This window comes from Syngnathus leptorhynchus, chromosome 9 (assembly GCF_054491065.1).
Source record: "Syngnathus leptorhynchus isolate UIUO chromosome 9, UIUO_Slep, whole genome shotgun sequence".
NCBI lineage: Eukaryota > Metazoa > Chordata > Actinopteri > Syngnathiformes > Syngnathidae > Syngnathus > Syngnathus leptorhynchus.
The window spans coordinates 1,131,183-1,159,050 of record NC_141203.1 but is presented as its reverse complement, the minus strand read 5'-3'; the positions used below and the strand labels follow the sequence as shown (position 1 = coordinate 1,159,050).

The following is a 27,868-nucleotide window of genomic DNA, read 5'->3' as shown; positions in this document are numbered from 1 at the left end:
ACGTCGGACCCGTTGTAAGTTGCATTTCTAATTATTCCACAGACCCATATAACGATATATAAAGTATATTTCAAGTAACTATCATATTAAAACAATATTATCAAACCATCTGTGTCACTCCAACTCATTAAATCCATCGATCAGATTCCTCGTTCTTTATGTCAACGCAGAGATCTAGTATATAACTATATTATAGCGTTAACAAAGTACCAGGAAAGACGTGTGTTTGGTAAAACGCTCTTTATTTAACAAAACAAGAGTTCAACGAGCCAACAACTACTAAACTTCCATCCACGGAGGTGAAAGAAAGCTCCGTAGAGTATGACTGGGCGTGCGTAAAAGCCATGTCCAAGCCCCATCCACCGTCCCCGGACAGCCACCCGGCCGAGCGCCGGCCCCCGACTTCCATCCACGGAGGTGAAAGAGAGCTCCCGTCGAGAAGGACCGGGCGTGCGTAAAAGCCATAATAGTTTTTCAAACCTTTTGTGTCACACCAAATCATTAAATCCTTCGGTCCTCCGTGTCACTTACAAACAAAGCCGCTAATGATGCCGGGAGCCCTTCGTCATCTTCGTCATCCCGTGATCGAATTCTTTGCTCTTTATGTAAACAACCGCCCCGCGGCACGGGTGACGTGACTTGCAGTTCAAATGACGGTAATCCCTTGCCACATCGCGGTTCGTGTATCGCGATTTCACTACATCGCAGATATTTGAATTTTGAAAATCTGTGAAAAAATTCACATAAGTCGCTCCTGAGTAGAAGTTGCCCCCCCCCCCCCCCCACCACCCAAACTATGACAAAAACCGCGACTTATAGTCCGAAAATTGCGGTACTAGTATAGTTGATCACTTCACATGTTATTTTCACTTTAAACCGCATGAGGACGCACTATGGCTGTGGAATAATTGGAGCCTCACTGACAATGAGTTCCATTTCCTGACTTCTGGAGTCAGGAGAGCTTATGATTTGGAGTGACACAGATGGTCTGATAAATTCTTATTTATGTTTTAGTTATTTTACATATAGTTTATTTAGAGTAGCAATGTGTATGTTGTTAGACTTCAGTAGTTTTCGATTGTCGAGCGAGGCCGTGAAGTCAGTGGGAGGGGGGCGATCCAGGGCGCTTGTTTGGAGCACATACACATGTTGAGCTCTTGTTTTGTGAAATAAAGAGCCGGTTACCAAACCCACGTCTTGCCTGGTACTTTGGTAACGCTAAAATATAGTTATATACGTAGATCTGTGGAATAATTGGAGCCGCAACTGACGACGAGGCTGTTGTCAGCGGTGCACGTATTTCCGGCATCAACAGCTGTTTTTTTGGGCTTTTTTTTTAGTGACACAGCAGATGAAGATTCCGATGGATTTAATGATTTGGAGTGACACGAATGGTTCGTTATAATGGTTGTTTATATTACATTTATTTAATATATCTAGTCTGACGTCAGCGGCGGACGTAATTCCGGAGTAAACAGCTGTGAGGGTTTTTTTAAGTGACACAAGACAAAGATTCCGATGGATTTAATGATTTCAATGATTTTGGTAACGTTACAATATACACTGCTCAAAAAAATTAAAGGAACACTTTGAAAACATCAGATTTCAATCGTGAAAAGAAAAATGTTTGATATCTATACTGATATGGACAGTTTAATGTCTCAGGAATAAAAGGATGCCACATGTTTTGATGGAAATAAAAGTTTAAAGCCTAAAGAGGGCTCAGTATATAGACACCCCAAAAATCAAAGTGAAAAAAATGATGTGGCAGGCTCGTCCATTTTGCCTAAATTCAATTTCTGCAACTCAAAATTCTTTTCAATATCTTGTGTGTCCCCCACATGCTTGTATGTATGCATGCTTGACAACGTCGCGGCATGCTCCTAATGAGACGACCTATGGTGTCTTGTGGGATGTCCTCCCAGATCTGTCTAAGGACATCAGTGAGCTCCTGTAAAGTCTGAGGAGCAACCTGGCGGCGTCTGATGGACCGAAACATTATGTCACAGAGGTGTTCTATTGGGTTTAGATCAGGTGATTGTGAGGGCCATTCAATTGTGTCAGTTCCTTCATCCTCCAAATACTGTCTGCATACTCTTGCCACATGAGGCCGGGAATGTCGTGGATCAGGAGGAACCCTGGACCTACTGCACCAGCGTAGGGTCTGACCATGGGTGCAAGGATTTCATCCCGATACCTAATGGCAGTCAGACTACCGTTCTCTAGCCTGTAGAGGTCTGTCTGTCCCTCAATGGAAATGCCTCCCCAGACCATCACTGACCCACCACTGGCCATGCTGAATGATGTTGCAGGCAGCATAGCGCTCTCCTTGGCTTCTCCGGACACTTTCACATCTAGCACAGGTGCTCTCGGTAAACCTGCTCTCATCTGTGAAAAGCACAGGGTGCCAGTGGCGGACTTGCCAATTCTAGTGTTCTATGGCAAATGCCAATCGAGCTCCACGGTGCTGAGCAGTGAGCACAGGGCACACTACAGAATGTCGTGCCCTGAGGCCACCCTCGTGAACTCTGTTTCTGACTGTTTGGGCAGAAACATTCACACCAGTAGCCTGCTGGAGGTCATTCTGTAGGGCTCGGGTAGTGCTCAACCTGTTTCTCCTTGCACAAAGCAGCGGATATTGGTCCTGCTGATGGGATGAGGACCGTCTACGGCCCTGTCCAGCTCTCCTAGAGTAACTGCTAGTCTCCTGGAATCTCCTCCATGCTCTAGAGATTGTACTGGGATACACATCAAATCTTCTTGCAACAGCACGCATGGATGTGCCATCCTGGAGGAGTTGGATAATCTGCACAACTTCATGAGGGTTAAGAAATCGCCTCATGCTTCCAGTCGTGAAAATGACTCTTGCTTAGGCCAACACTTGTGAAAAACAGTTAAAAGAGATCAAGAGGGAGGAACTTGAAATGGCCTCCATCTGCAAAACCAGTCCTGTTTTGGGGACCATCTCATTGTTGCCCCTCTAGTGCACCTGTTGTTAATTCCATCAACACCAATGCAGCTGAAAGTGATTAACAACCCCCTCTGCCACGAGCCTGACCAAAACCTTATCGGAAAAGTTTAATTGAATTCATGTCATACCCTGATAAAAAATTGTTTAATTTTTTTTTTTTTTTGAGCAGTGTAGTTATATACGTAGATATGTGGAATAATTGGAGCCGCAACTGACGATGCGGATGATGACTAGGCTGACAACGAGGCTGACGTCAGCGGCGCACGTAGGTCCGGAGTCAACAGCTTTTCGGTGGATTTAATGATTTGGAGCGACACGGATGGTTCGTTAAAATTGTTGTTTGTTATATTCATTTGATATATCTACTCTGACGTCAGCGGCGCACATGGTTCCAGCGTCAACAGTGACACAAGACGAAGATTTCGATGGATTTAATGATTTGGAGTGACACGGGTGGTTCGATAAAAATTTTATATTACATTTATTTGATATAGCTAGTCTGACGTCTGAGAGGGTTATTGCATGATTGTCAGCGACGGTAATCGGCTGTCTCGACTGAGCGAATGGAATGGTCATCTTGATCTCATCCTTAATGGATTCAATCTTTTGAGAGAAAAATTTCATGAACTCTAAGGCTGAGTGGAGCGCGCTATTGCAGGTCAGCTGGCGTAGCGTTATCTTTGCCACTGCATCGAATAAGTATTTAGGATTGTTTTGAGATTAATAATTTGCGATAAATAATTAGTTTTTGCTAAAACAAGCGCATCTTTGTATTTCAGGAGGCTGTCACGCCATGCCTGATGGGAAAACCTTAAATTTGGTTAAACGTAATTTGTGCTGAGGCTTTCTACATAATTACTTAAGCGTACGCATTTCATCCGTGAACCACGGAGAAGGCTTTCTACAGCAAGTTTTCAGACGTAGAGGCGTTACAGAGTCAACGGCATTTAACAGTGTCGCATTGAATTCATTTGTAAGATTATCAATTGAGCTAATATATGCGGGGAATTACGGCAGTTGCCGGCGGCAGTAACTCAGAGAGCGCAGTCACAGTTATGGAGTTAATAATGATGTAACTTTGATTGTGCTCCTGTTGTTGAAAGAGTTAAAATTTCAAATTTTATTAGATACTGATCGGACATAACAGTAGTGTATGGCAGTAGTTATATTTGAGGTGGCCAATCCTCGGGATAAGACCCGGTATTTCTAATGTTATGCGTTGCTGCCTGTATGGCTTGCGTAAAACCGAACGTATCGATTATTGTCTGAAACGCCAGAGTAAGTGGCTCTGACGGTAAATTTATATGGATATTGGAATCCCCATAATTATTATATTATTCGCATTTGTCACGAGGTCAGCCACGAATTCTGAAAATTCATCCAGGAAACCAGAGTAAGCCTCGGGTGGACGGAAAATAACAGCGAGATAAAACGATGGCAAAGCTGTGGATTGGACAATGCAAACTTCAAAAGTTTTAAATGCATGAATTGAACGAGGCCTAAATCTAAAATCGGAATTGGAGATAAGGGCTACACCCCCCAGTCTTTTCACGAGGACGCACAACATGCAATTCATTAGGTTTTAACCAGGTCTCGCAAAGACCAAAAATGTGGTCTGTGATGAGGTCATTAACGAGTAGTGCTTTTGTGTGAAGTGATCTAATATTCATGAAACCAAGTTCGATACTAATCGGTTGATCAGAGTTCATATCTATCGGAGGATTTTTGCAGGAAATACGAGTAAGATTCTGTTGTCTTGGCCCGGCATTTCCTTTAAAAGTTTATGAGCGCGGCGGGAAGAGGCGAATTTGATAGTTAATATTTGGCAGTTATTAGGAGCAGGCACCGTGCCATCAGCGAGACCAGTCAGGGCAGAGTAATTGGACTTGCTTACTACCTCAGTAGAAAGTGTGTCAATGTATGCTGTAGCACTATTCAAACTGTGACGCTCTAGTTTACAAAAGGAGCTACTATGTGCATGATGGGAGTCCAGTCTAGCGCTAGTTAACTTTATCTTAACAGACTCCAAACCCATCCTAACAAGTGGCCTAGCCACCTGTGACTCGGCCTGCTCTAAAATGGCCTGTCATGAACGGCTCAAACAATAGTCTATGTTACTAGAAAGAGTGATAGCACCTTCACGGTTAGGATGAAGGCCGCCCTTCCTCAGCAGGTCTGGGCGGCCCCAGAAGGAGGACCAGTTATCTATGAACTGCAGTCTCTGACTCTTGCAGAAACCAGCCATCCACCGATTATGCGAAAATAATCTACTAAACCACTCATCATTGCCTCTTGCAGGCAAGGGGCAAGAGACAATTATTCAATGCCGACTCACCTTTCTGGTGAGATTACAAGTCCTCAATATGTTTTTCTTTGTGATCTCGGATTGCCTTACCCAAGAATCATTGGAGCAGACGTGTATCACTATATAGTGTAACTAGTGTTGTTGGACCTGCGCTGTTGACTAGACCTATTGCAAGCCAGCTCCCTAAGATTAGCTTCTACGTCAGGTTCTCTGGCTCCAGGGATACACGTTATCGTGGCTGGATTTTTATTACTCCGTGTTTCGAGTAATGGAGTATATAATATGACCAAAGTGCGAGAGCCAGTAGACCGTGATGGCTTTGGAGGGCTATGCGCCTTAACTACGTGCTTAACTTTCGTATCCAATGATTGATGGTAGACAGCCATGAAGCCTCCGCTGGGAGCCAACCAATGACGTGGTAGAAATGGCAGGGAATTGACGGTCCGCGGTTTACAAAGAATAATAAACTCCCAAAAGTGAAGTAAAAAATGTAAAAAGCGAGTGAGGGAAAATCTAGAAAAGAATGTAAAATGTAGGTCGTCTCTCCAGTGACGCTGAGGCTAGGACATTAAATCGATAATTGTAATACACCATGGTGCGCACTGGAGAAATATTTTTCTGCCGGAGGCCCGCAGCAGTCTTGTGCGTGATAATGTAATGCTTAAAGACGATCAAGTGCAAATTCACAAAATGGCGGAGACAGGTAAAACACCACTCAAGTCGTCTCAGCTGAAGTCTGATGTTTGGATCAATTTCGCATTTAAAAAAAACAAAGGACAATGAGCAGGAAAGATCCAAGGTGGTGTGCAAGATATACGGAGCGGAGCTCAGTTATTGCAGAAATACTACAAACCTCAGAAGCCACTTGACAAGGTACCACACTAGTACGTTGGCGTCCGATAAGCCGCCCGGGACAAAACAAAAGAAATTGAGGGACGTACTAACGTTACCATCGGAGTCTCCACTAGTGTTGGCTCGTGAGTGAACGATTCGTTCAAATAGAATAAATCTTTTCAGTTAATGAGAGTGAACGAATCACTTCCAAAAGTGATTCGTTCTTTTTTCAGTTCATATAACTTCAACCAGTAGGTGTCGTAATGTCGGTGCCACCTCGCCTTAAAACAAAACAAAGAAAATGACGTAACTTCCCGTTCACGAACGAGTTGTGAATTCATTATTATTTTAATAAACATTTATGTTAAAATTTGTCTAGTGTTTTATTCCTTGTTTTTATATTCGCCTATTAAAACAAACATTTGGAGTTTACTGATTCTAAAGATTCAGTTCACCTAAAAGAACTGGAATGCACATCACTGGTCTCTACGGGCCATAAAGATAGCAGAGGCTATTGCAAATTTTGTTTGCAGAATCCATTGCATTGTTGCGATAAGACAGTTTTGTTTCCAGTCAACGTGTGAACTGTCAAATTTACAAAAGTAACAGAATTTGCCTTCATATTAATTTAACTTTTAGATTTGTGTTAATATTATTTTTCACTTCAACAATGCAATTTGCAGTACATTTTTAATTAATTATTAATTAATTTAACTTTATGTTTTGTTGAGAATACTTTGCACTGAAACGATGCCTTTATAAAATTTGTTGTTAATGTACAGTCACTTGCACTTTTCAGACTGACAAAACTTTTCTACAATTAATGTGAACTGTCAAGTTGAATTCAAGTTTTCACCTGAAACCTGACGAGAAAAGTAGTCGTGTATTTTTCAACAAAGGTGAACTATTTATTATTTAAGAGCAGATTGAATCTATTTGACGCAAATCTAATTGAATCGAATAGCAATTAATGGATTTAGAATTTTCAGAATGGAAATCAAGTTGATTTAGGATATTGGCCATGATACTCAGTCCGACTGCATAGGTTGAACAGCATAGGATGTTGTTTTTAAATGACTTAATTTGGTTTGAGACCGGTTTATCAGCAATATTTGAGACTGATGGGTCTGTAGTTTGCCATGGAGTTGGGAGTCACCATTTTTAAAAATGGAAACAGCAGATTTCCAAATGCTTGCGTACATATTTTGTGAAAAGAATAGATTGATAATCCCCTCCGTGAGTCGTCACCTTATCGTGGTGGAGGGGTTTGCGTGCCCCTATGATCCTAGGAGCCATGTTGCCTGGGGCTTTATGCCCCTGGTAGGTTCACCCATGTCCTAGGTGAGGGGCCAGACAAAGCACGGCTCACCAAAGCCCCTTATGATGACAAACGAAAATGGACTTCGTTTTCCCTCGCCCGGACGCGGGTCATCGTGGCCCCCCTCTGGAGCCAGGCCTGGAGGTGGGGCTCGAAGGCGAACGCCTGGTGGCTGGGCCTTCGCCCCCCCAATCTGAACCAGTTCTATTGTTGGCTCACATGGACATGTGTGCACTTGGCACCAGAACACCCTAGGCCGCAGTTCGATGATTGACTTTGTAGTCGTGTCATCGGATTTGCGGTCGCATGTTTTGGAAACTCGGGTGAAGAGAGGGGCGGAGCTGTCAAATGATCACCACCTGGTGGTGGGTTGGCTCCGATGGTGGGGGAAGATGTTGGTCCAACATGGCAGACCCAAACGCTCTGTGAGGGTCTGCTGGGAACGTCTGGCAGAATCCCCTGTCAGGAAGAGCTTCAGCTCCCACCTCTGGCAGAGCTTTTCCCTCGTTCATGGGGAGGCGGGGGACATTGAGTCCGAGTGGACCATGTTCCGCGCCTCCATTGTTGAGGCAGCCGACCGGAGCTGTGACCGTAAGGTTGTTGGTGCCTGTCGTGGCGGCAATCCCCGAACCCCCTGGTGGACACCGGCGGTATGGGATGCCGTCAAGCTGAAGAAGGAGTCCTATAGGGCCTTTTTGGCCTGCGGGACTCCGGAGGCAGCTGACAGGTACCGGATGGCCAAGCCGAACGCGGCTTCGGCGGTTGCTGAGGCAAAAACTCGGGCGTGGGAGGAGTTTGGTGACGCCATGGAGAATGACTTCCGGACGGCTTCGAGGAAATTCTGGTCCACCATCCGGCGTCTCAGGAAGGGGAAGCAGTGCACGGTCAACACTGTTTACAGTGGAGATGGCGTGCTGCTGACCTCGACTCGGGATGTCGTGAGTCGGTGGGGGGAATACTTCGAAGACCTCCTCAATTCCACCAACACGCCTTCCTTTGTGGAAGCAGGGCCTGAGGACTCTGAGGCGGACTCTCCAATCTCGGAGGTCGAAGTCACTGAGGTAGTTAAAAAATTCCTCGGTGGCAAGGCCCCGGGGGTGGATGAGATCCGCCCGGAGTTCTTAAAGGCCCTGGATGTTGTGGGGCTGTCTTGGCTGACACGCCTCTACAGCATTGCGTGGACATCGGGGACGGTGCCTCTGGATTGGCAGACTGGGGTGGTGGTTCCCATCTTTAAAAAGGGGTACCGGAGGGTGTGTTCCAATTACAGGGGAATCACACTCCTCAACCTCCCTGGTATGATCTATTCAGGGGTGCTGGAGAGGAGGGTCCATCGGGAGGTCGAGCCTCAGATTCAGGAGGAGCAGGTTGGCTTTCGTCCTGGCTGTGGAACAGTGGACCAGCTCTACACCCTCGGCAGGATCCTCGAGGGTGCATGGGAGTTCGCCCAACCAGTCCACATGTGTTTTGTGGACTTGGAGAAGGCGTTCGACCGTGTCCCTCGGGAGGTTCTCTGGAGGGTGCTCCGGGAGTACGGGGTGCCGAGCCAACTGATAAGGGCGGTTTGGTCCCTGTATCACCGATGCCAGAGTTTTGTCCGCATTTCCGGCAGTAAGTCGGATTCGTTCCCAGTGAGGGTTGGACTCCGCTAAGGCTGCCCTTTGTCACTGTTCATAATTTCTATGGACAGAATTTCTAGGCGCAGCCAAGGCGTTGAGGGGATCCGGTTTGGGGACCTCAGCATCGCGTCACTGCTTTTTGCAGATGACGTGGTGCTGTCGGCTTCTTCAGGCCGTGATCTCCAGTTCTTACTGGAGCGGTTCGCAGCGGAGTACAAGTCGCATCAGCCATAAATTCTTTCATATTACAGTTGTACAGGGTATGGCAAAATTTTCTGACACATTTGTAGGTTTAATAAAATGCAAATAAATTGAAGAAACGAAAAAGTTTTTTTTTTTTTTTTCCGAAAAGCACATATCGTATTTTTCGGACTAAAAGTCACTCCGGAATATAGGTCACATTAGCCAAAAGTTGCACAATAAAGGGATAAAAAAACCATATATAAGTCGCACCGAATTTAAGTCGCATTTTGGGGGAAATTTATTTGACAAATTCCAACACCAAGTACAGACATAAACCAGCAAAAACAGGCTAAACGATATGGTATGCTAAAGTGACAAACACAAACAAGGAGCTGAGAACGGACCTGACATAACATTAACAATTATTCAAATAACTATAACATAAATAATACATTTATCAAACCATCTGTGTCACTCCAAAATCATTGAATCCATTGATCGAATTCTTCATCCTTTCTGTAAACAACGCCGCGTGTGAACGCGCGCTGCTGACGTCGGACTCGTCGTCAGTTGCAGTTAAATTATTCCACAGACCCATATAACGATATATGAACTATATATCAAATAATAATAAACAATTTTATCAAACCATATGCGTCACTCCAAATCAATGAATCTATCAATCGAATTTTGTCCTTGATGTAAACGTCGAACTCTTCTTCAGTTGCAGTTCAAATTATTCCACAGACCCATATAACGATATATATAAACTATATATCAAGTAACTATAATATAAACAACAATTTAGCAAACCATCTGTATCACTCCAAATCATTAAATCCTTCGATCGAATTCTTCGTCCTTTATGTAAAGAACAGCGCGTGTGCGGCGTGCCGCTGACGTCGGACTTGTCGTCAGTTGCAGTTCAAATTATTCCACATGCCCATATGACAATACTAAAACTATATATCAAATGACAATAAGATAAACATCAATTTTATCAAACCATCCGTGTCACTAAATCATTAAATCCATTGAAATTATTAAATCCATCGGAATCTTCGTTTTCTGTCACTTAAAAAAACCCCACAGCTGTTGACTCCGGAATTACGTGCGCCATTGACGTCAGACTAGATATATTAAATAAATGTAATATAAACAACCATTTTAACGAACCAGCCGTGTCACTCCAAATAATTAAATCCATCGGAATCTCCATCCGCTGCGTCACTTAAAAAAATAAAAATAAAAAATAAAATAAAATAAAAAACAGCTGTTGACTCCGGAAATATGTGCACCGCTGACGTCAGCCTTAATATAATAATAATAATATAATAATGTAGCGTTACCAAAGTACCAGGCAAGACGTGGGTTTGGTAACCGGCTCTTTATTTCACAACATATGAGCCAACACAGTGCTATAAGCAAGCGCCCTGGATCGCTCTTCCTGTCTCCCCCCCTGCCGCCTTCACGGCGTTACTTGACAACCGGAAACTACTGAAGTCTAACAACATTAATGTTGCTACTCTAAATAAACGATATATCAAATAACTATCACATAAATAAGTTTATCAAACCATCTGTGTCAATCCAAATCATAAAATCTCCTGACTCCGGAAGTCCGTGAATGGAACTCATTGTCAGTGAGGCTCCAATTATTCCACAGCCATAGTGCGCCCCTCATGCAGTTTAAGGTGAAAATAACATGTGAAATGATCAACTATATTAGTAAGTCAGTAATGTGTTAATGATCAAGTAATAATTTGTGAATAATTACACATATAAGTTGCTCCTGAGTAGAAGTCGCAGCCAAACTATGAAAAAAAACCAACGCAATTTATAGTCCGAAAAATACGTTACTTGCAATATTTTCTATTTCTTGAAATGCCTTAAAGGACATAAAATATTGGTCAACAACCAAAGTCTCCGCTTCCCCTCCATGTGCCAAATAACTCATTTTGATCATAACCTTACCTCTGATGAACCCACAGCTGCCAGTTCTGTCAAGAAAAGGTCCAAGATATGAAGCTGCAGACTAGCGGGTGCATCATTGCCACTGTTCAGAAGCTCTGTGGCAAAGAGTTGCAGAAATCTTGCAACCACACTAAAAATCAAGAGCATAATGTATGTTATTTAATGTTATGACACACTGCATAATTTGTGCAAGAGAATATTTAGGTTACCTGCTATCCCAGTTTTTTCTCTTGAGCATTTCAAAGCTTTGTCTGAACATGAAGCGGATTAGCTGTAATGTGAGAAATAGGTCCACCATAAGGGAACAAAAGTGATATATGCACACATGCACATGCTCACGCGCACACACCTGAAAATACTTGTCCATTCGCAGTCTGTCGATACCATTCCACTCTCTTTTGAAGGTCTTAAGGGAGCTCTCCAGATATAATAGTTCTGAGGAAAACAACATACCTTAACCACTGGCCTTTCTCATTTTTTTACATGCAATTGGAATTACACCAACATAGAATCTACTTACGTCCATTAATGTCATGAAAAGTGTGAATCAGTGTGGAAACAGAGTTTGAAAGCTCCTCCTGTGAACAAGATTGTGGTTTTTGTTAATTTAAGAATGGCAACATGAATTTAAGGACTAGATGGCAAGACGTCGGACCCGTTGTAAGTTGCATTTCTAATTATTCCGCAGACCCATATAACGATATAAAGTATATTTCAAAAAACGATCATATTACAACAATATTATCAAACCATCTATGTCACTCCAAATCATTAAATCCACCGATCAAATTCCTTGTTCTTTATGTCAACAATGCCGCGCACGCGCGCCACACAGATCTAGTATATAACTATATTGAAGCGTTAACAAAGTACCAGAAAAGACGTGGGTTTATATAACAATATTATCAAACCATCTGTGTCCCTCCAAATCATTAAATCCATCGATCAAATTCCTTTCCTTTATGTCAACAACGCCATGCGCGCGCGCTGCACAGATCTAGTATACAACTATATTGTAGCATTAACAAAGTACCAGGAAAGACCTGGGTTTGGTAAACGGCTCTTTATTTAACAAAACAAGAGTTCAACGAGCCAACAACTACTAAACTTCCATCCACGGAGGTGAAAGAAAGCTCCGTAGAGTATGACTGGGCGTGCGTAAAAGCCATGTCCGAGCCTCATCCATCGTCCCTGGACAGCCACCCGGCCGAGCGCCGGCCCCAGACTTCCATCAACGGAGATGAAAGAGAGCTCCCGTCGAGAAGGACCGGGCATGCGTAAAAGCCATAATAGTTTTTCAAACCTTCTGTGTCACTCCAATTCATTAAATCCTTCAAACTCTTCGTCTTCCGTGTCACTTACAAACACAGCCGCTAATGATGCCGGTAGTACGTGGGGCCCTTCGTCATCTTCGTCATCCGTGATCGAATCCTTTGTCCTTTATGTAAACAACCGCAGCGCAGCACGGGTGACGTCGCTTGCAGTTCAAATGACAGTAATCCCTTGCTACATCGCGGTTCGTTTATCGCGGTTTCACTTCATCGCAGATTTTTGAATTTTGAAAATTAAACAACTTCTGTCTCCAGGTCAGCTTGTTTTATACTGTCCAGAAAGGCTGAAACTTGTCACATGACCATTTCGTACCTCAGTGTGGGGGGGGGGGCTCCCCCCAGTGTGTGCGTGTGTGTTTGCCTATGCGTGTGTGTTCATACAGTTATGTGTGTTGTATTCATGTTCTGATTGAGCAGTTATGTTTGCATAAAATAATAAAATAATTGTACATATGGGCATCATATTGTACAGAGATTGTCCACCCTAATAGAACATGTCCACAATGGACATCCCGCACAACACGCAACACTTCCTTATATAAAAATCAGTTGCATATAAATGCCTATTAGTTTTTATGATTCTGCTAATTTTGTAATGATTATTGCAATTCAATTTCAAATGATTAACCTGATTAACACAGCCCTAACCTTTAGCCATCAAGACCTCAATGTGGGAACTCCACAGGTACACTTTAAAACACATTTAATCTAGGATTATTGATTTAGCATGACACTCTATTGTTTTATTGTTTTATGGTATTTGATGTCTATTTGTTGTTGTATGCAACAATGGCTTAAGTTGAGTTGCTATTTCACCTCTTCTCTGGTCCATGATCAATAAACTCCAGTTGAAGTGTGATAGCCAGATGGGGACTCGAGTCACTGTGACTTTGAATCGAGTCGACTCGAGTCGCTGTTTTGATTACTTGTGACTTGATTTGACAAAAAATAAAAAAACTTGAGTCGACTTGGAAGTTAAAGACTCGGGACTTGACTTGAGACACGATGACTTGAATGGCTTCAGTGTTATTTAGCTTATGTTTTCAGTTTGAATATAAAATTAATAATACATAAAAAAAATAATATCAATAAGGTAGGAGCGCAGGCTGAGAATGGTGTTGTCATGATTGGATCACTACCCTGTAAATCAGTCGTGCCCTCTCTACGTACTTAACGTGTTTATTGGAGAATCACACCCCTTTATATCAGACATGCACAAACGTCAGCGGGAGCGGTACTGCGAGTCATCACCTTCGGCTATCGTAATCACCTTTATGACGGCAAAAGACAGCACAGTGCAAGATATGCAACAGAAACATTTCAGACAGCCACACGACAACTTCAAACTTTGTCCGTTTGAAGTTTATAGAGTTTAGGTATCTCCAGATGATGCAGATGAAACATAAAATGTTTTTAATGCTCTTCAATGTGTGTTTTCTTTCAGATTTTTTTCAGATTCATTTTTCTTATTTGCAACTCAAATGTGTCAGACACTGTTGGCAGACGTTAATTTGTTTAGATTGAGCTGTCAATAAATCATTGTATGAGGTAATTTCTTTTATGTTTTCTTCCATGGTGTATTTTACTGAATATCAGTAATTACAGTGCAAATCCAAATTATTGTCATATTTGGTAAACAGGTTAGACACATTGGACAATGATGATGATTCCTTAAAGTTACTTATATCTTGTCTTTTCATGTTACTAAGATCAGATTCTTCGGGTAAAATTGCAATAATAAGGTGACTTGGACTTGACCTATTTAAGAACTTGACTTGACATAATCTGTGACTTGACTCAACTTGCCCAAGAAAAAAAATGACTTGGGACTTACTTGAGACTTTAAGGTTAAGACTTACTTGAGACTTGCACATGTGTGACTTGGTCCCATCTCTGGTGATAGCAAAGAACTCAAAACACTCAAACCAAATTTTAAAAAATTTGAATAAAAGAAAAATACCTGTAATAGTGGTTTGTCCTGCATCCACAAGCAGTAGAACAGACCTTTCCACAGCTTGAGCATTTCTTCACGAGTAAAGCCATCTAGACACAGAATATAATAAACCTGATTGAGTGCCTAGTTGAATCCAGTGTTGCAAAAGCATGGGAGTCTAGTTTTAAGCAAAGTAAGACAGCTTCTTTCATACGGTGTATTTCATACAAAGTAACTCACTGTGCTTTATTCGTAAATCCTTTAAGCTATTCACAGACACGCACTAGTGTTAGTTGTACTAAGTTCATTTTGTTTCCCTTGTCAATCACTTTTTTGGGTTCTTTTATCACAAACATTTTTTTAATTTTAGGTTATATTACCTGACATGTTTCGGCTGATGTTGATGATGAAGAAAATAAACATCACCATTGGATCAGGGAGGCCATTGAGATCCGAAAACGAGGCCCGAGGACCATCAACAGGGACGAGGCAGCCTACATGCTCTCTACCACCTGGAGCAGCATTTTGGAGATGTGAAGGGACAGCAGAGGGCGTGACCCATCTGTCAAATCTGACAGGTGAGTCACGCCTTCGTTCATCCATCAGCTGATAAAGACGCGTCACAACTACAGTAGTGACACTCTGATGAAGGCGGTAGTACATGCCGAAACATGTCAGGTAATATAACCTAAAATTAAAAAAATGTTTTGTGATAAAAGAACCAAAAAAAGTGACGCACTAGTGTTGTCAAAAGAACTTTCAGTACCAACACGCAAAGAATACATCGATACCTGCTTTTTGTGGTACCGACTACGGAGTATTTAACTTTTCACTCGGCGAGCTGTGTCGATTTTTGCCGGAACCGAAAGGGGTAGTACAATAATCCTTAGCTACTTCGCGGTTCACCTATCGCAGATTTGTTTTTGTTTTTTAAACAAATATTGCGGATAGATTCGGTGCATTTCGGATTTTTTTTTTTTTTAAGTCACACACACAAACACAGCGTCATATGCGATGAAGCACACAAGCCAGGCAACAAGACAGGCAAGTGCACCCCTACACCATCAGCGACTCCTCAATGGTCGCAGCTTTTTGTCACTTGGAGCGCAGGGCTTTGTCTGCCCATATGACACAAATGGCCAATGGAAACATGTTGATCTGTCTCCTTGCAGCTGATTGGCTTAGCAGTTCTAACTACACTTTATCTCAGCCTCCCGCACTTTATTCACTCCATCTGGTCAACATATCAGCAGCACCTTAGACTTGCCCTTCATTACACACATACTATCAAGTCTCCGCTCCTCGATCGCCAATCAGAGTAGAACTGCGTGTCTGCTTGTCACTCTCGATCGGATCGTCCAGTTTGCCTGTCATAAAATTATAAAAGTCTTGTGCAGATGCCCTCGCGCTGGGCCGCAGGGGCGCAGCAGCCAGCCAGCACAGCGAGAGCGGAGCCGTGATACCTTTACACCTTAAAATGTTTTAAAAAGTGTTTCTAATACAATAACGTATATAAAAGTACAATAGAGTGTATAAAAATACATTTATAAACGTCTTGTGCGGTTGTTGCTTGTTTAGGGGCAGAAAATGCGCTGTGGTGATAACAAGGCCATCCATCCATCCATTTTCTGAACCGTTTTGTCCCCACGGGGGTCACGGGCGTGCTGGAGCCTATCCCAGCCGTCATCGGGCAGCAGGCGGGGGACACCCTGAACTGGTTGCCAGCCAATCGCAGGGCACACAGAGACGAACAACCATCCGCACTCGCACTCACACCTAGGGGCAATTTGGAGTGCTCAATCGGCCTACCAAGCATGTTTTGGGGATGTGGGAGGAAACCGGAGTGCCCGGAGAAAACCCACGCGGGCTCGGGGAGAACATGCAAACTCCACACAGGGAGGGCCGGAAGTGGAATCGAACCCGCACCCTCCTAACTGTGAGGCTGACGTGCTACCCAGTGCACCACCGAGCCGCGATAACAAGGCCAGTGGAAACAAATATCAGGCAACCCCAAAGGACGCATGGAAGGCTGTAATTTATTTTGTTCTCAGAGTTGCACACAATTTTCTTTTGGAAAAAGAGCAGTGACAGCTGCTTTGCGCATTTTTTGCTGGAATCAAGGTTTGTACAGAAAGAGGTTTAAGCTTCTTCAACTTGCTGATTCAGATTTTCATCAATTTATATTGGTCAAAAAAATTGGGTGCTTACGTATTATCGGGAGGACCTTTGATTTTTACTTTTTCTTTTTTTTCACATGGTTTGTTGGTTAGTATGAAGATCTTTGATTTACCGCGCACTGAGGAAGAGGCTGTTGTGTTCCTTCAGGATCCTTACGTATTATTGGGAGGACCTTTGATTTTTACTTTTTCTCCGGGACTATGGAGCTATGGCGCTCCGGGGCTATGGAGCTCCGGGGCTATGGAGCTATGGAGCTCCGGGGCTATGGAGCTCCGGGGCTATGGAGCTCCGGGGCTATGGAGCTATGGAGCTCCGGGGCTATGGAGCTCCGGGGCTATGGAGCTATGGAACTATGGATCTCTGGAGCTATGGAAGTATGGATGATCCAGCACCCTCCGTGGCTGACCGCTGGTGCTCGGGGTCGTTCTGGCCTCCGGAATTACAAATGTAATGTTATCGTTTCAATAAATAATTTACTTTAATTTTTGAGTCGTTTTTTTAAAGGTCCTCCCGATAATACGTAAGCACCAAAAATTGTTTGCTCATTTACGCAAATTGCCACATTGGCGATAATCTTAAAGTATTGCATTCAATTGTTTCTCCTTTCCCAAGCCAATCATAGTGGAGCGCGTCCAGATTGATAATGTGAAGAACTCATTGGTTAAAGCAAAAAATAATAATAAATTGACAAAGTTTTTTCAGGCCAAATCATTGAAGTGCTATGAAACACATTGACAGCTGTTACTATTTTGCCACACAGTTGCATCTCGAACGTTTCAATGAATAAAGGTGTGTATATGCCTTTAGAACAATAGACCGAGTTTTTTAATACACCACTCAAATACAAAGAATGTTTAAATCCAAAACATATTACCCCAGACCATTTTTGAAAGAAGGTAATGGGGAAAAAAAAAGAAGTTTGTCCAAACATTTATTGTTTCTCCAAACAATTCTCTCGGTTGCAATAGCAACATTTAATAAAAAATTTAAAAAATATGCTTGCAATGAAAGGTATGTCTTAACTTAAATTATGACTAAAAACATAATCAAATTGTATCTTTCAAATTGTTCCTAAAAATGTCGACTATTTCATTGCAGATATTTGGCTTTGACACAGATCTACAAATAATTTGTAAATATTAGCAGTTTTGACAAACATTACAGGTGAATGGTAAAAGTAAACCTTATCAGATCATAATACCTGGTAAACACGATTTATTGTATGAAAAATAACTCCAGGTATCTGCAGCACATTAAGCTGGACGTAATAAATAAAGGGGCTTGTCATGCTTGCGCTGGCTTCCGTTTTGAGTCGTCACCGTTACGTTGCATGTTAGGTTACATTAATTCAAAATGAAATTACGAGTAGATAGCAAGAAGTTTTTGATGTCTACAATTATTGATAGTCAATCTTTTTCTATGTTTTTATTTGTAAACCCGTTTCTCACACTTTAAAACGTTAAAGTTAATGCGGTAGGATGGAATGTTTCGATTAATAACTGATCTAGGACATTGTAAAGTGACCTTGTCGTGACTATTTTCAAAACACTGGGCAACGCATTCTTCATAAGTCGCATTCTTTGTGAATTGTTCGAGCACGTTTCTAAATCAAATTTAGCGCTCAATACGCGGATTGCTTACCTGACGCTTTTTGTGATCTGACATATATATACTTCTTCAGCTTTTTTAAAGCTTTAGTTCGAATAAGCTTTTCGTTTGACGCTAACTTTTGTGCCAACTGTATCTCAGGGTCTTGATGCGCCGCCATTTTCACACCAATTCACGTGGAGCGCCGTCGTTCGTCGCACTTTCATTGATTCAGTCGCAAGCTGATGGCGTCACACAATGCTATTGAGGTAGTCGGAAGTCGGTCTTTTCTGACTTCCAACTAGGAAATGTGCACTTGAATTGGGAAAACCGAGTGACGAAGTCGGGAAAAGAAAGTTCGGCGGACTACAGTGTGACGTCGACGATGGCGACTACGTGGAGACACAGTCCGTGAATGGCAAAATGTAATTTACAAGATTATAATAAACGTATTCATCAATTTTCTAAACCGCTTTGTCCCCACACAGAGACGAAAAAACATCCGTACTCGCACTCATACTTAGGGACAACTCAGTCTTCAATCGGCCTACCAAGCAGGTTTTAGGTATGTGGGAGGAAACCGGAGTGCCCGGAGAAAACCCACGCGGAGAACATGCAAGCTCCACACAGTGAGGGCCGGAGGTGGACTCGACCCGTACCCTCCTAACTGTGAGGCGGACGTGCTACCCAGTGCTCCACCGAACCGCCCGTTCTAAACTTATACTTGGCATTATTTATTATTACATTAATTTGGTTATCTGACCATGATTTGTACAAACGGTGTGAAAATATGCCGTTGTCTACCTGCTTCAAATTATTTGGTGAAATGAATTAAATGCTTTTAAGATCTGATATTAATGGACAGATATTTAGGAAATTACAAAGGTTTGCAAAACATCAAAATCGGTTGTGATGAACGAGACCAACAATCCGTATGTGTATATGGAGTATGTGTGTGTGTGTGTGTGTGTGTGTGTGTGTGTGTGTGTGTGTGTGTTTGTGTGTGTGTGTGTGAGGTTTTTTTTATGGCTCTTTTATCTCCTTTTCTCTTTATTTTCTTTTTTCCTCCTTTCTCTTTACTTTTTGCTTTTAATGTGGAGTTGGCCTGGACCGATGTGTGGCCACGGTCGGGGCCGTCACAGGTTGGGCTATCCCAGGGGTTGGTAAATTGCGTCATACCCTGCGACACAGTAGAGATGAGTTGTAAACAAACTGGTGTGTGAGTGATGGGCCATTAATTCAAGAGGCAAAAAGAGAAAGATTGCTGATGAGAACAGAGGCTTTAAGAAAGAATGGACTGAACGTTTAGCTTCCATTGCCAATGCTGAAGCATTGCCTGCATGTTTGATTTGCAATGAGAAGTCGTCGAATAACAAGAAGAGTAATTTGAGGCAACATTTTCAGCTAAAGCATGCTTAATTTGCTGCCGATCACCCTGTTGGAACTGAGAGGAAAGGTGTAATTTGAGGAACAAAAAAACAGTTTCAATAAGTGGATTGCATCTCCAAACTCTACTACTGCCGCAAGTCTTATTGCAGCCCGGGAGATAATAAAGCGCGGAAAACCATTCACCGATGGCGAGTTCATGACGGATTAATTCATTAAAATGTCAGAGTGCCTATTTTCGGACTTCAAAAACAAAACCGAGATCATTCCGAAAACTAAAGACATGCCTCTCCGCACAAACAATATCACCGATCAGCAGATCAAGGACATCAATTCAGCTCAAGCTTTCTCAATTGCCTGTGATGGATGAGTTGTGTGACGTGACTGATATCGAACAGACAGCTCTGCTATGCATGTATGTGAACTCTAATGGGCCGCAAGAAGAAATTATCAAATTGATACCACTATTTTTCTTTACATGATTTAATGGTAGGCATACAACTTATGTATTGACAGCCTGTTGCATTATAAAAGGCTTTTAGATTTTTGCGGCTCCAGACAGGTATGTTTTTTGTTGTTGTTTTTTGGGCCAATATGGCTCTTTGAACATTTTGGGTTGCCGAACCCTGGGCTATCCATTCGGCGGTGCCGGTGTCTTCTACCACACCCCGACGTGTGCAGATGGGGTCGGCACGGGTGAATATTTTTCCCGTGCCTGGCTTTCGGGATGGCTGCGCGTATCGGTCGGCGCCTGCTTGACTCAGCAACAGCCGTCATGTTTTATATTTTTCATACTTGATACGACATTTATTGATCTGTGTCCAATAAATGATCATTTCTTTGGGGTCCAGAATTTGGGAATCGCGTTAACCCCCAAAGTGCGTTGTAGAGAAAGTCTTGTTTTTATAGAAAGGCATGTTTTTAGGCAACTGAAGAGGTTCTTTATGCGTTAATTTATTTCAGGCATGTAGTCGGGCAGCCGAAGGGGTCCGTTTACCGCACGTGACCGTGAATGCTCCCCACACAGTCTGTTGACATTTATTTGGAGAAGCAATACGCAGATGACAATATCAGGAGAATTGAGTAAGTAATTTCGATGCGATGTGAATTGGATGGAAGAAAGGATAAATCAGCCACTTATTCTACTACTGTGTCCGGCCACGCTGTTTGACTTGTGTGTGACTGTAAATGAGGGGCTTCTGCGAACGTCCCCCTTTCCGAATCAAAAACAATCATAGCTATCCGTAACACTGTAATAAAGCATTCACAATGATTAAACAGCATAACTTCTTATTATCAAACGCCTTTAAAATTGTCTCAGAAGTTAATCAAATCCCTGGCGCTAAGGTCTACGTGCTAGTTGTTTAACTTCTTCGTACGGTCCTTATATCGGGCACTGGTTAGCACGTCCCCTCACAGTTAGGAGGGTGCTGGTGTTACAGGTTAACTTGCTCCCATGTTATCTTGCCTGTCTTATCCCTGTCTCCAGTTGCGCTCGTTAGAGTAACGCGTTGTGCGCAATCTTGTCTTTCGTGACTGCAGATTCGTCACAAGCGATATGGAACTGTTCAAATTCTCAAAATAGTAAAAAGTATTAAAGAATAGCTCACTGGCCATTGGTTTAACCCATGGGTGGGCAAACCTTTTGACTTGCGGGCCGAATTGGGTTCTACATTTTGACCGGGGGGCCGAACCAGGAGCAGATGGATGTAGTGTTTGTGTGAAGTAATAGAAATGACATGGTAAGGTTATTGCATAGTAGATTTTTACTTTTAGTAGGTAGTAAAACATATATATTCAAAAAATGGTCTTTGAAAACAAATACATTTACTAACAGCATTAAAAAAATATTTCACCCAAAAACTACTACCGTACTTTCCGGACTATAAGGCGCACCTAAAAACCTAAAATTTTCTCAAAAGCCGACAGTGTCCCTTATAGTTGATGCGCCTTATATATGGATCAATTTATGAATTTGTTGATCCATACTGGTTGTACACTGTGCTCTGCCAATATTTTCAGTACATTTTAGTACAACTAGTAAATTACAAGGTCACATCGCTTACCAGCATTACGGCAACCGTGGTCAGGGGGCATCACTGAATAGCTGTTGTACCTGTGAGGCTAAAATAGGCTTCTCTGTTCTTGTTTCGAGTAAATTTACGGAGCGATATAGAAGGGAAACATAGGTTAGCAGTACCAAGGTGTTAGATCGAACTTTAGTCAGTTCCGATCATTTTTTAAACCCTCGTTTGAGAAACGCGATTGTTTACACTTTGCTGAGGCTCATGGAAGTCTGCGAGCTGAGGCTCATGGTAGTTCGCGGGTGGCAAATGCTATAGTGATAGCTGCTATACGCACGAGGCTATTTCATGTCAAAATAGGCTGCTCTTTTAATGTTTTGAGTACATTTACGGATGGATACAGAAGGGAAACATAGGTAAGCAGTACCAAGGTGTTAGATCGAACTTTAGTCAGTTCAGATCATTTTTTAAGCCCTTGTTTGAGAAACGCGATTGTTGACACTTTGCTGAGGCTCATGGGATTTTGCGGGTGCCTAATGCTATAGTGATAGCTGCTATACGCACGAGGCTATTTCATGTCAAAATCGGCTGCTCTGTTAATCTTTCGAGTAAATTTACGGATCGATGTGGAAGGGAAACATAGGTAAGCAGTACCAAGGTGTTAGATCAAACTTTAGTCAGTTCTAATCATTTTATAGGATAGTTTGAGAAACGCGATTGTTTACAGAGGGCTCATTGGTTATTGGCTAGTGGATGCCTATTGCAACCCTAGTCAACCTCAGTTTGTTGCAGTATAGCTTCTATTTTATGCGCCTTATAATTGGGTCGCCTCATATATAGACAAAGTTTTAAAATGGGCCGTTCATTGAAGGTGCGCCTTATAATCCGGTGCGCCTTTTGGTCCGGAAAATACGGTATTAGTGATTGTCATTAAATAAGACACTGTTATTATGAATAATAGTTTCCATCACATCAGCGCCTGCTGGTCAGATTTATGAAATATGTTCATCTAATGAGGCGAAATTGCAACAAATGGCTAACAATCTGACCAATTATATCATCTTGAAGAATCAGTGAAAAAATACATCTAACTAAAGTAATAAAGAAATCAATAGTATTGTTGGTCTCCCTTTTTTGCTCGTGCATCGTCTGGAGTAAAATTTGTTGTGGTAAATTTTAGGATAGAGCCGTGGTGTTGGTCCGTAAACCTAGATCTGTGACGGGCTTTTTTGACGTTTGCTCACACACATAGGTCGAGATAAATTGTCGACTCTTTTTTAAACACTCGGCACTCAGTGTCCACCTTTCTTTTCCTCGGGCCACTCATTTTAATGGAAGGACTCAAGGGGAAGGTTTGTGGGTGGCATTAGCGTAAAACTGTGTCTGAAAGCTCAGCGCGCGAATTAGGAGAATGCTGATGTCACAGCCCACAATTTGGCGCTGATGGAAATAGAGCGCGGAGTGCACCGGGTTCGTACTAGTTAGTACGTACACACACTTTTGAGTGTGCACCGAGCTTTCTAACACGGCTTCCGGGCGTAAACCGCGGGCGGGCGCTTCCCCATCTACTGGGGAAACATAGTAAGTGCAGGGAAAATGACCAAAATAAAAAGTTTAATAAAACAATTTATTCAGGTTTGGTGGGCCGGATTGAACGGCCCCGTGGGCCATGCTATCGTACAGCCATTGTAACTGAGGCAAATTATTTTGAATATAGCCAAAACCAAATTACTTGGCGAGGGTACGAGTTGATCTGATGCTTAGTGTATACCCGCCCATGTTAACTTGCTCCCTGGAACTTGACATGGTCATTTGTGTGTGTGTGTGTGTGTGTGTGTGTGTGTGTGTGTGTGTGTGTGTGTGTGTGTGTGTGTGTGTGTGTGTGTGTGTTTGTGTTAGAGATGCACCGATCCGACTTTTTCAGTTTCGATACCGATGCCGTGGCTATGCGTATCGGTCGATACCCGATACCGATCCGATATTATGGTTGACTTAACAAGCTACATACCTCTACATGTGGAACAGAAAAGACTAAAGGCAATGGCATCAGGCATGACTACACAGTTCTTTCCTAAAACAAAATGTAACAAGATAAAGCAGATTAATGCAATGAACTATTTATTTGTAACAAAAGTTGTGCAACAGCAGCAATAAAGTGTATCAGCATTTAAATTCAAGTACATTTAGGATACAAACTTCTTAAAAAAAATACAAATGTTGGAGCTGAAACTGCACTGGGCAAATATAGAAAGGGTGATCAAGCACACAGTAACCAAATATTAAAAGAAATAGTGAACATGTAAACATTAGGTGCGTTAACTGCTGTGTAGGTCCACCTCCCACTCTCTTTGATCTGCTCAACTGCTGGAACTCCTGGTGCTTCGTTGCGTGGTGTTTCTGGAGATGCTTAATTAAATTGGTAGTACTATAACTGGCAGTACTACCACCACCCCTGGCAACATTAGCTTTGCAGACATTACAAACTGCCGTCGAGGTAGTTGGCGTGTTCAGTTTAAAGTACCTCCACACAGCTGACTCTTTCGTTCGCTCCATGTTTGCGTTTGTTTAGAAAACTCTCGTGGCATGCGGCACGCGTGCTGCTGACGTATGACGTACCCCGCGTCCCAATAGATTAAGAAAAGGATCGGCCCACAGATCGGCTGCATTTTCCGATACCCGATCCATCTATTTTGTTGATATCGGGGCCGATATCCGATCCAGATATCGGATTGGTGCATCTCTAGTGTGTATGTATATCATATGTATATCATATATATATATATATATATATATATATATATATATATATATATATATATATATATATATATATATATATATATATATATATACTACCTCTCTCTCTATATATATATAGCTCTTCATATAACATATAGCCGTCCTCATATATATATATATATATACACACACACACACACACACACACACACACACACACACACACACACACAATTCTTCAAAGTCAAAGTCCGCCTTATTGTCAATTTTTTCAAATGTTAAGACACACTAAGAGATCGAAATTACGTTTCCCACCGTCCCACGGTGACTAGACACAGTACACAACACATACAGTCAAATAGCACAAAGAGTAAAAACAAACAGACAAGAGCAATGAATAAGTAATAAGCAAATAACCCAAATAAATAAACAATAAATATATAAGTAAATAAATAGACCAATAAGAGCAGCAAAATGGAGCAAGCGTGTTAATAGCAGACAGCCAGACCATAGCGCTAAAGAACAGGACGTTATGTAGCCGAGGGGGTAGGGAATTCAGGATCCAGGACTGAATTCAAGATGGCGGCGCGTGCACACGCAGCGGCTTCTCTCCGTCCCAACCGATCGGTGTTTTGTTCATTTAATAAGTGTTTGTCAGACAGTTTTATATGTTTGTCTTATCGTACCACGTTGTGCTACAAGTACAGCAGGCAGGTTCTGCTCGACGTCGGCGGAAGCGAGTTTTGCGGCGTTTTGAACTTTGATACGGGGACATTAAAGGCAATGGGACTACTCCGCCCTGACTCAATGCCGGACTCATCTGCTACTCCTTCCCCGGATAAGCAGCGTCGGGGGCGGTGTGCGAGGAGGCAGAAGAGGGGAAAGCGCGGAGGCGTCCGGGCCAGGCTAGCGGCGAACCCAACTCACCCGGGCGTGCCTTCCATTCCAACATTCGGTCGCTGGACAACAAAATGGATTACATTCGTCTGCTGAGATCCACGAACCGGGCAGTGAGTAACTGCTGTGTGCTCGTGTTGACTGAAACTTGGCTGAATGTCAACATTCCGGACTCTGCTGTGCAACTGAAGCGGCTAGCGTGCTATCGAGCGGACCGGGCCATTGAAAAAGGAGGAAAATCGCGCGGAGGAGGTATCTGTATCTACATCCGCGACGAATGGTGCCGGGACTCTGTAGTTGTATGCAGACACTGCTCGCCACTGGCGGAGTTTTTGATCGTTAAGTGCCGTCCTTTTTACCTACCAAGGGAGTTTACTGCGATTCTGCTTGTCGCGGTCTACATCCCGCCTTCCAACGTTGGAAGTGACAGGATCACGGCCCTTAATGACCTGTATCGGGCTGTCAGTGATCAGCAGACGGCGCACCCTGACGGTCTCATCATCTTCGCTGGTGATTTTAATCATGCTGACCTGAAGGCTGTCTTTCCAAAGCTTCACCAGCATGTTAATTTTCCAACGCGTGGTGGCAGCTTCCTGGACCTGGTCTACACTGCGCATAAAGGAGCTTTCAAGGCCACCCGCCTCCCCCACTTCGGACTTTCTGACCACATCACCGTTCTGCTTACCCCCGCGTACAGACAGAGAGTGAGAACTTCCAGGCTGGTTTGCAAACGAGTTACAGTGTGGCCTGAGGGGGCCTCTGATGCTCTTCGGGACTGCTTTGGCACCACAGACTGGGAAATGTTTAAGCGGGCAGCCACTTGCGACAATCGGACAGACATTGAAGAGTATGCTGACTCTGTGACCTCTTACATCGCGAAGTGCATTGATGATGTGACCCTCACACAGTATGTCGTCACTCGGGCTAACTGGAAGCCATGGCTGACAGGGGCTGTCCTCGGGCTGCTGAGGGCCAGAGACAAAGCCTACAGGGCTGGGGATGTAGCGGGCGTGAGATCAGCTAGGGCGAAACTGTCCCGGGGCATCAAGGATGCGAAAAAGGCGTTCTCTTCCAAGATTACTGCCCACTTCAAGGACAGCAGGGATGCTCGGAAGCCTGTGGCGAGGCATTCAGACCATCACGGACTACAAGCCCGTGCCGCAGAGATGTGAGGGTGACGTCCCTCTGCTCAACGAACTGAACCGCTTCTTTGCTTGCTTCGACGCACAGAACGACACTTGCCCGCTGAAGACCCCTCCCCATCCGGACGAGCAGCCCCTGTGCCTCTCTGCCGTTAGCGTGAGGAGGACGCTTGCTGCTATCAACACCCGTAAAGCGGCGGGCCCGGACAACATCCCGGGACAAGCGCTGAAGGACTGCGCTGAGGAGCTGATGGATGTCTTCACGGACATCTTTAACATTTCCCTGCAGCAGGCCGTCGTCCCGTCATGCTTCAAGGCTGCCACCATCATACCTGTGCCGAAAAATCCTGCTCCTTCCCGCTTCAATGACTCCCGCCCTGTGGCACTGACCCCCATCGTCATAAAGTGCTTTGAGAGGCTTGTCTTGGCACACGTCAGATCTGTTCTTCCCCCCACCGTGGACCCCTTCCAGTTTGGCGATGTTTAATCAGTATCAACAACATCAACAAGACCAAGGAGATTGTCATTGACTTCCGGAAGGGTCACACCCACCACCCACCACCTGCCGCTGACCGTCGACGGTGCTGTGGTGGAGAGAGTGACCAGCACCAGATTCCTGGGGGTGCACATCAGCTTGTTAAGAAAACTCTGTTTTCTGTTTTCCGGAAAGGGCAACGTGTTCGGTTAGAGCTGGTTCCATGGGATTGGGTGCTGATTATGGGCGATTTGATGTGTGTGGGGAGCTATGGTTTTCCTTTTCGTCTTTCGGCTGTCGAGTTACATGGTTGATAGGATGGTATTGGATTTGGCCCAGACAAATTGGTTAAGATGAAATTCCAAATTTCAAAGCTTGACATGGAAGACCTGAAGAAGGGGGCCTGAGTAGGGGTTACTTAAAAGTTAGTTCTTCAAAATTAACTATTGTTAAATTGTTAAAGGGGAATATCTTGAACCAGTAAACCTCCATTCCCGTTCCAAATTTTACCAGAAGATGGTGCCAAAGTCAGAGTGACCTAACAGTAAATTAATAGTTCAAAAAGTCATCGATTAGATGAAAACTTGTTCTGAAGCACAGCAACACACAATTTTGGATTATATTATTTTGTTTTGCTATAATATACTTTGAAACTGCTTGAATATTTTAATTTGCTAACTAGGGAAGCCCATTCCCATCGTTAGGTAATGAGAATGAGACATGTTAATCGCAGTTAGAGTAAGATGCAATATATTTTATTATTTTCTGCTTTGCAATATTGTATAGTTAATAGCAACTTGAACAGCATCATAGCACTGATGTTTCATTTACACATGAACGTATCAAGAGTTGAGTAAGGACAAGGGGTTGACAGTGATACCGTGGGTGGAAGACTGCAATCCCACGCTTGAGCTTGACCTAGAGGTCACCAGCTTGTCAAAATACCTTTCAAAGCTGCTTGAGTGTTGTAAC

The 27,868-nt window shown here is 43.2% G+C and overlaps 2 protein-coding genes and 1 pseudogene across 7 annotated transcripts in view; 1 reads left to right on the top strand and 2 right to left on the bottom strand.

Annotated features, from left to right (window-relative positions):
• The window catches only part of rrp1 (ribosomal RNA processing 1), a 50,794-nt gene extending 31,952 nt beyond the window's left edge, over positions 1–18,842 (bottom strand). Inside the window, exons 1-6 of one of the 3 annotated variants that reach the window (XM_085920034.1) lie at positions 18,785–18,842; positions 14,496–14,578; positions 11,725–11,782; positions 11,554–11,639; positions 11,414–11,475; positions 11,205–11,334 (exon numbers count right to left, since the gene is read on the bottom strand). In XM_085920034.1, coding sequence (XP_085776160.1) covers positions 11,205–11,334; positions 11,414–11,475; positions 11,554–11,639; positions 11,725–11,782; positions 14,496–14,558 — 399 coding nt within the window. In that variant the 5' untranslated portion in view covers positions 14,559–14,578; positions 18,785–18,842. Of the gene's footprint in view, positions 1–11,204; positions 11,335–11,413; positions 11,476–11,553; positions 11,640–11,724; positions 11,783–14,495; positions 14,579–18,287; positions 18,540–18,784 lie in introns of those variants that run through there. The other 2 variants (XM_085920033.1, XM_085920032.1) reach the window with 2 other exon arrangements.
• On the bottom strand, positions 1,203–5,054 carry LOC147050568 (uncharacterized; annotated as a pseudogene).
• A 1,721-nt stretch (positions 18,843–20,563) lies between the features above and the next one.
• Positions 20,564–27,868, top strand: part of LOC147050565 (cobalamin trafficking protein CblD-like) — a 52,314-nt gene continuing 45,009 nt past the window's right edge. For 2 of the 4 annotated variants that reach the window (XM_085919943.1, XM_085919942.1), the window contains exon 1: positions 20,566–20,702. In XM_085919943.1, coding sequence (XP_085776069.1) covers positions 20,632–20,702 — 71 coding nt within the window. In that variant the 5' untranslated portion in view covers positions 20,566–20,631. Of the gene's footprint in view, positions 20,703–27,868 lie in introns of all 4 variants that reach the window. The other 2 variants (XM_085919945.1, XM_085919944.1) reach the window with 2 other exon arrangements.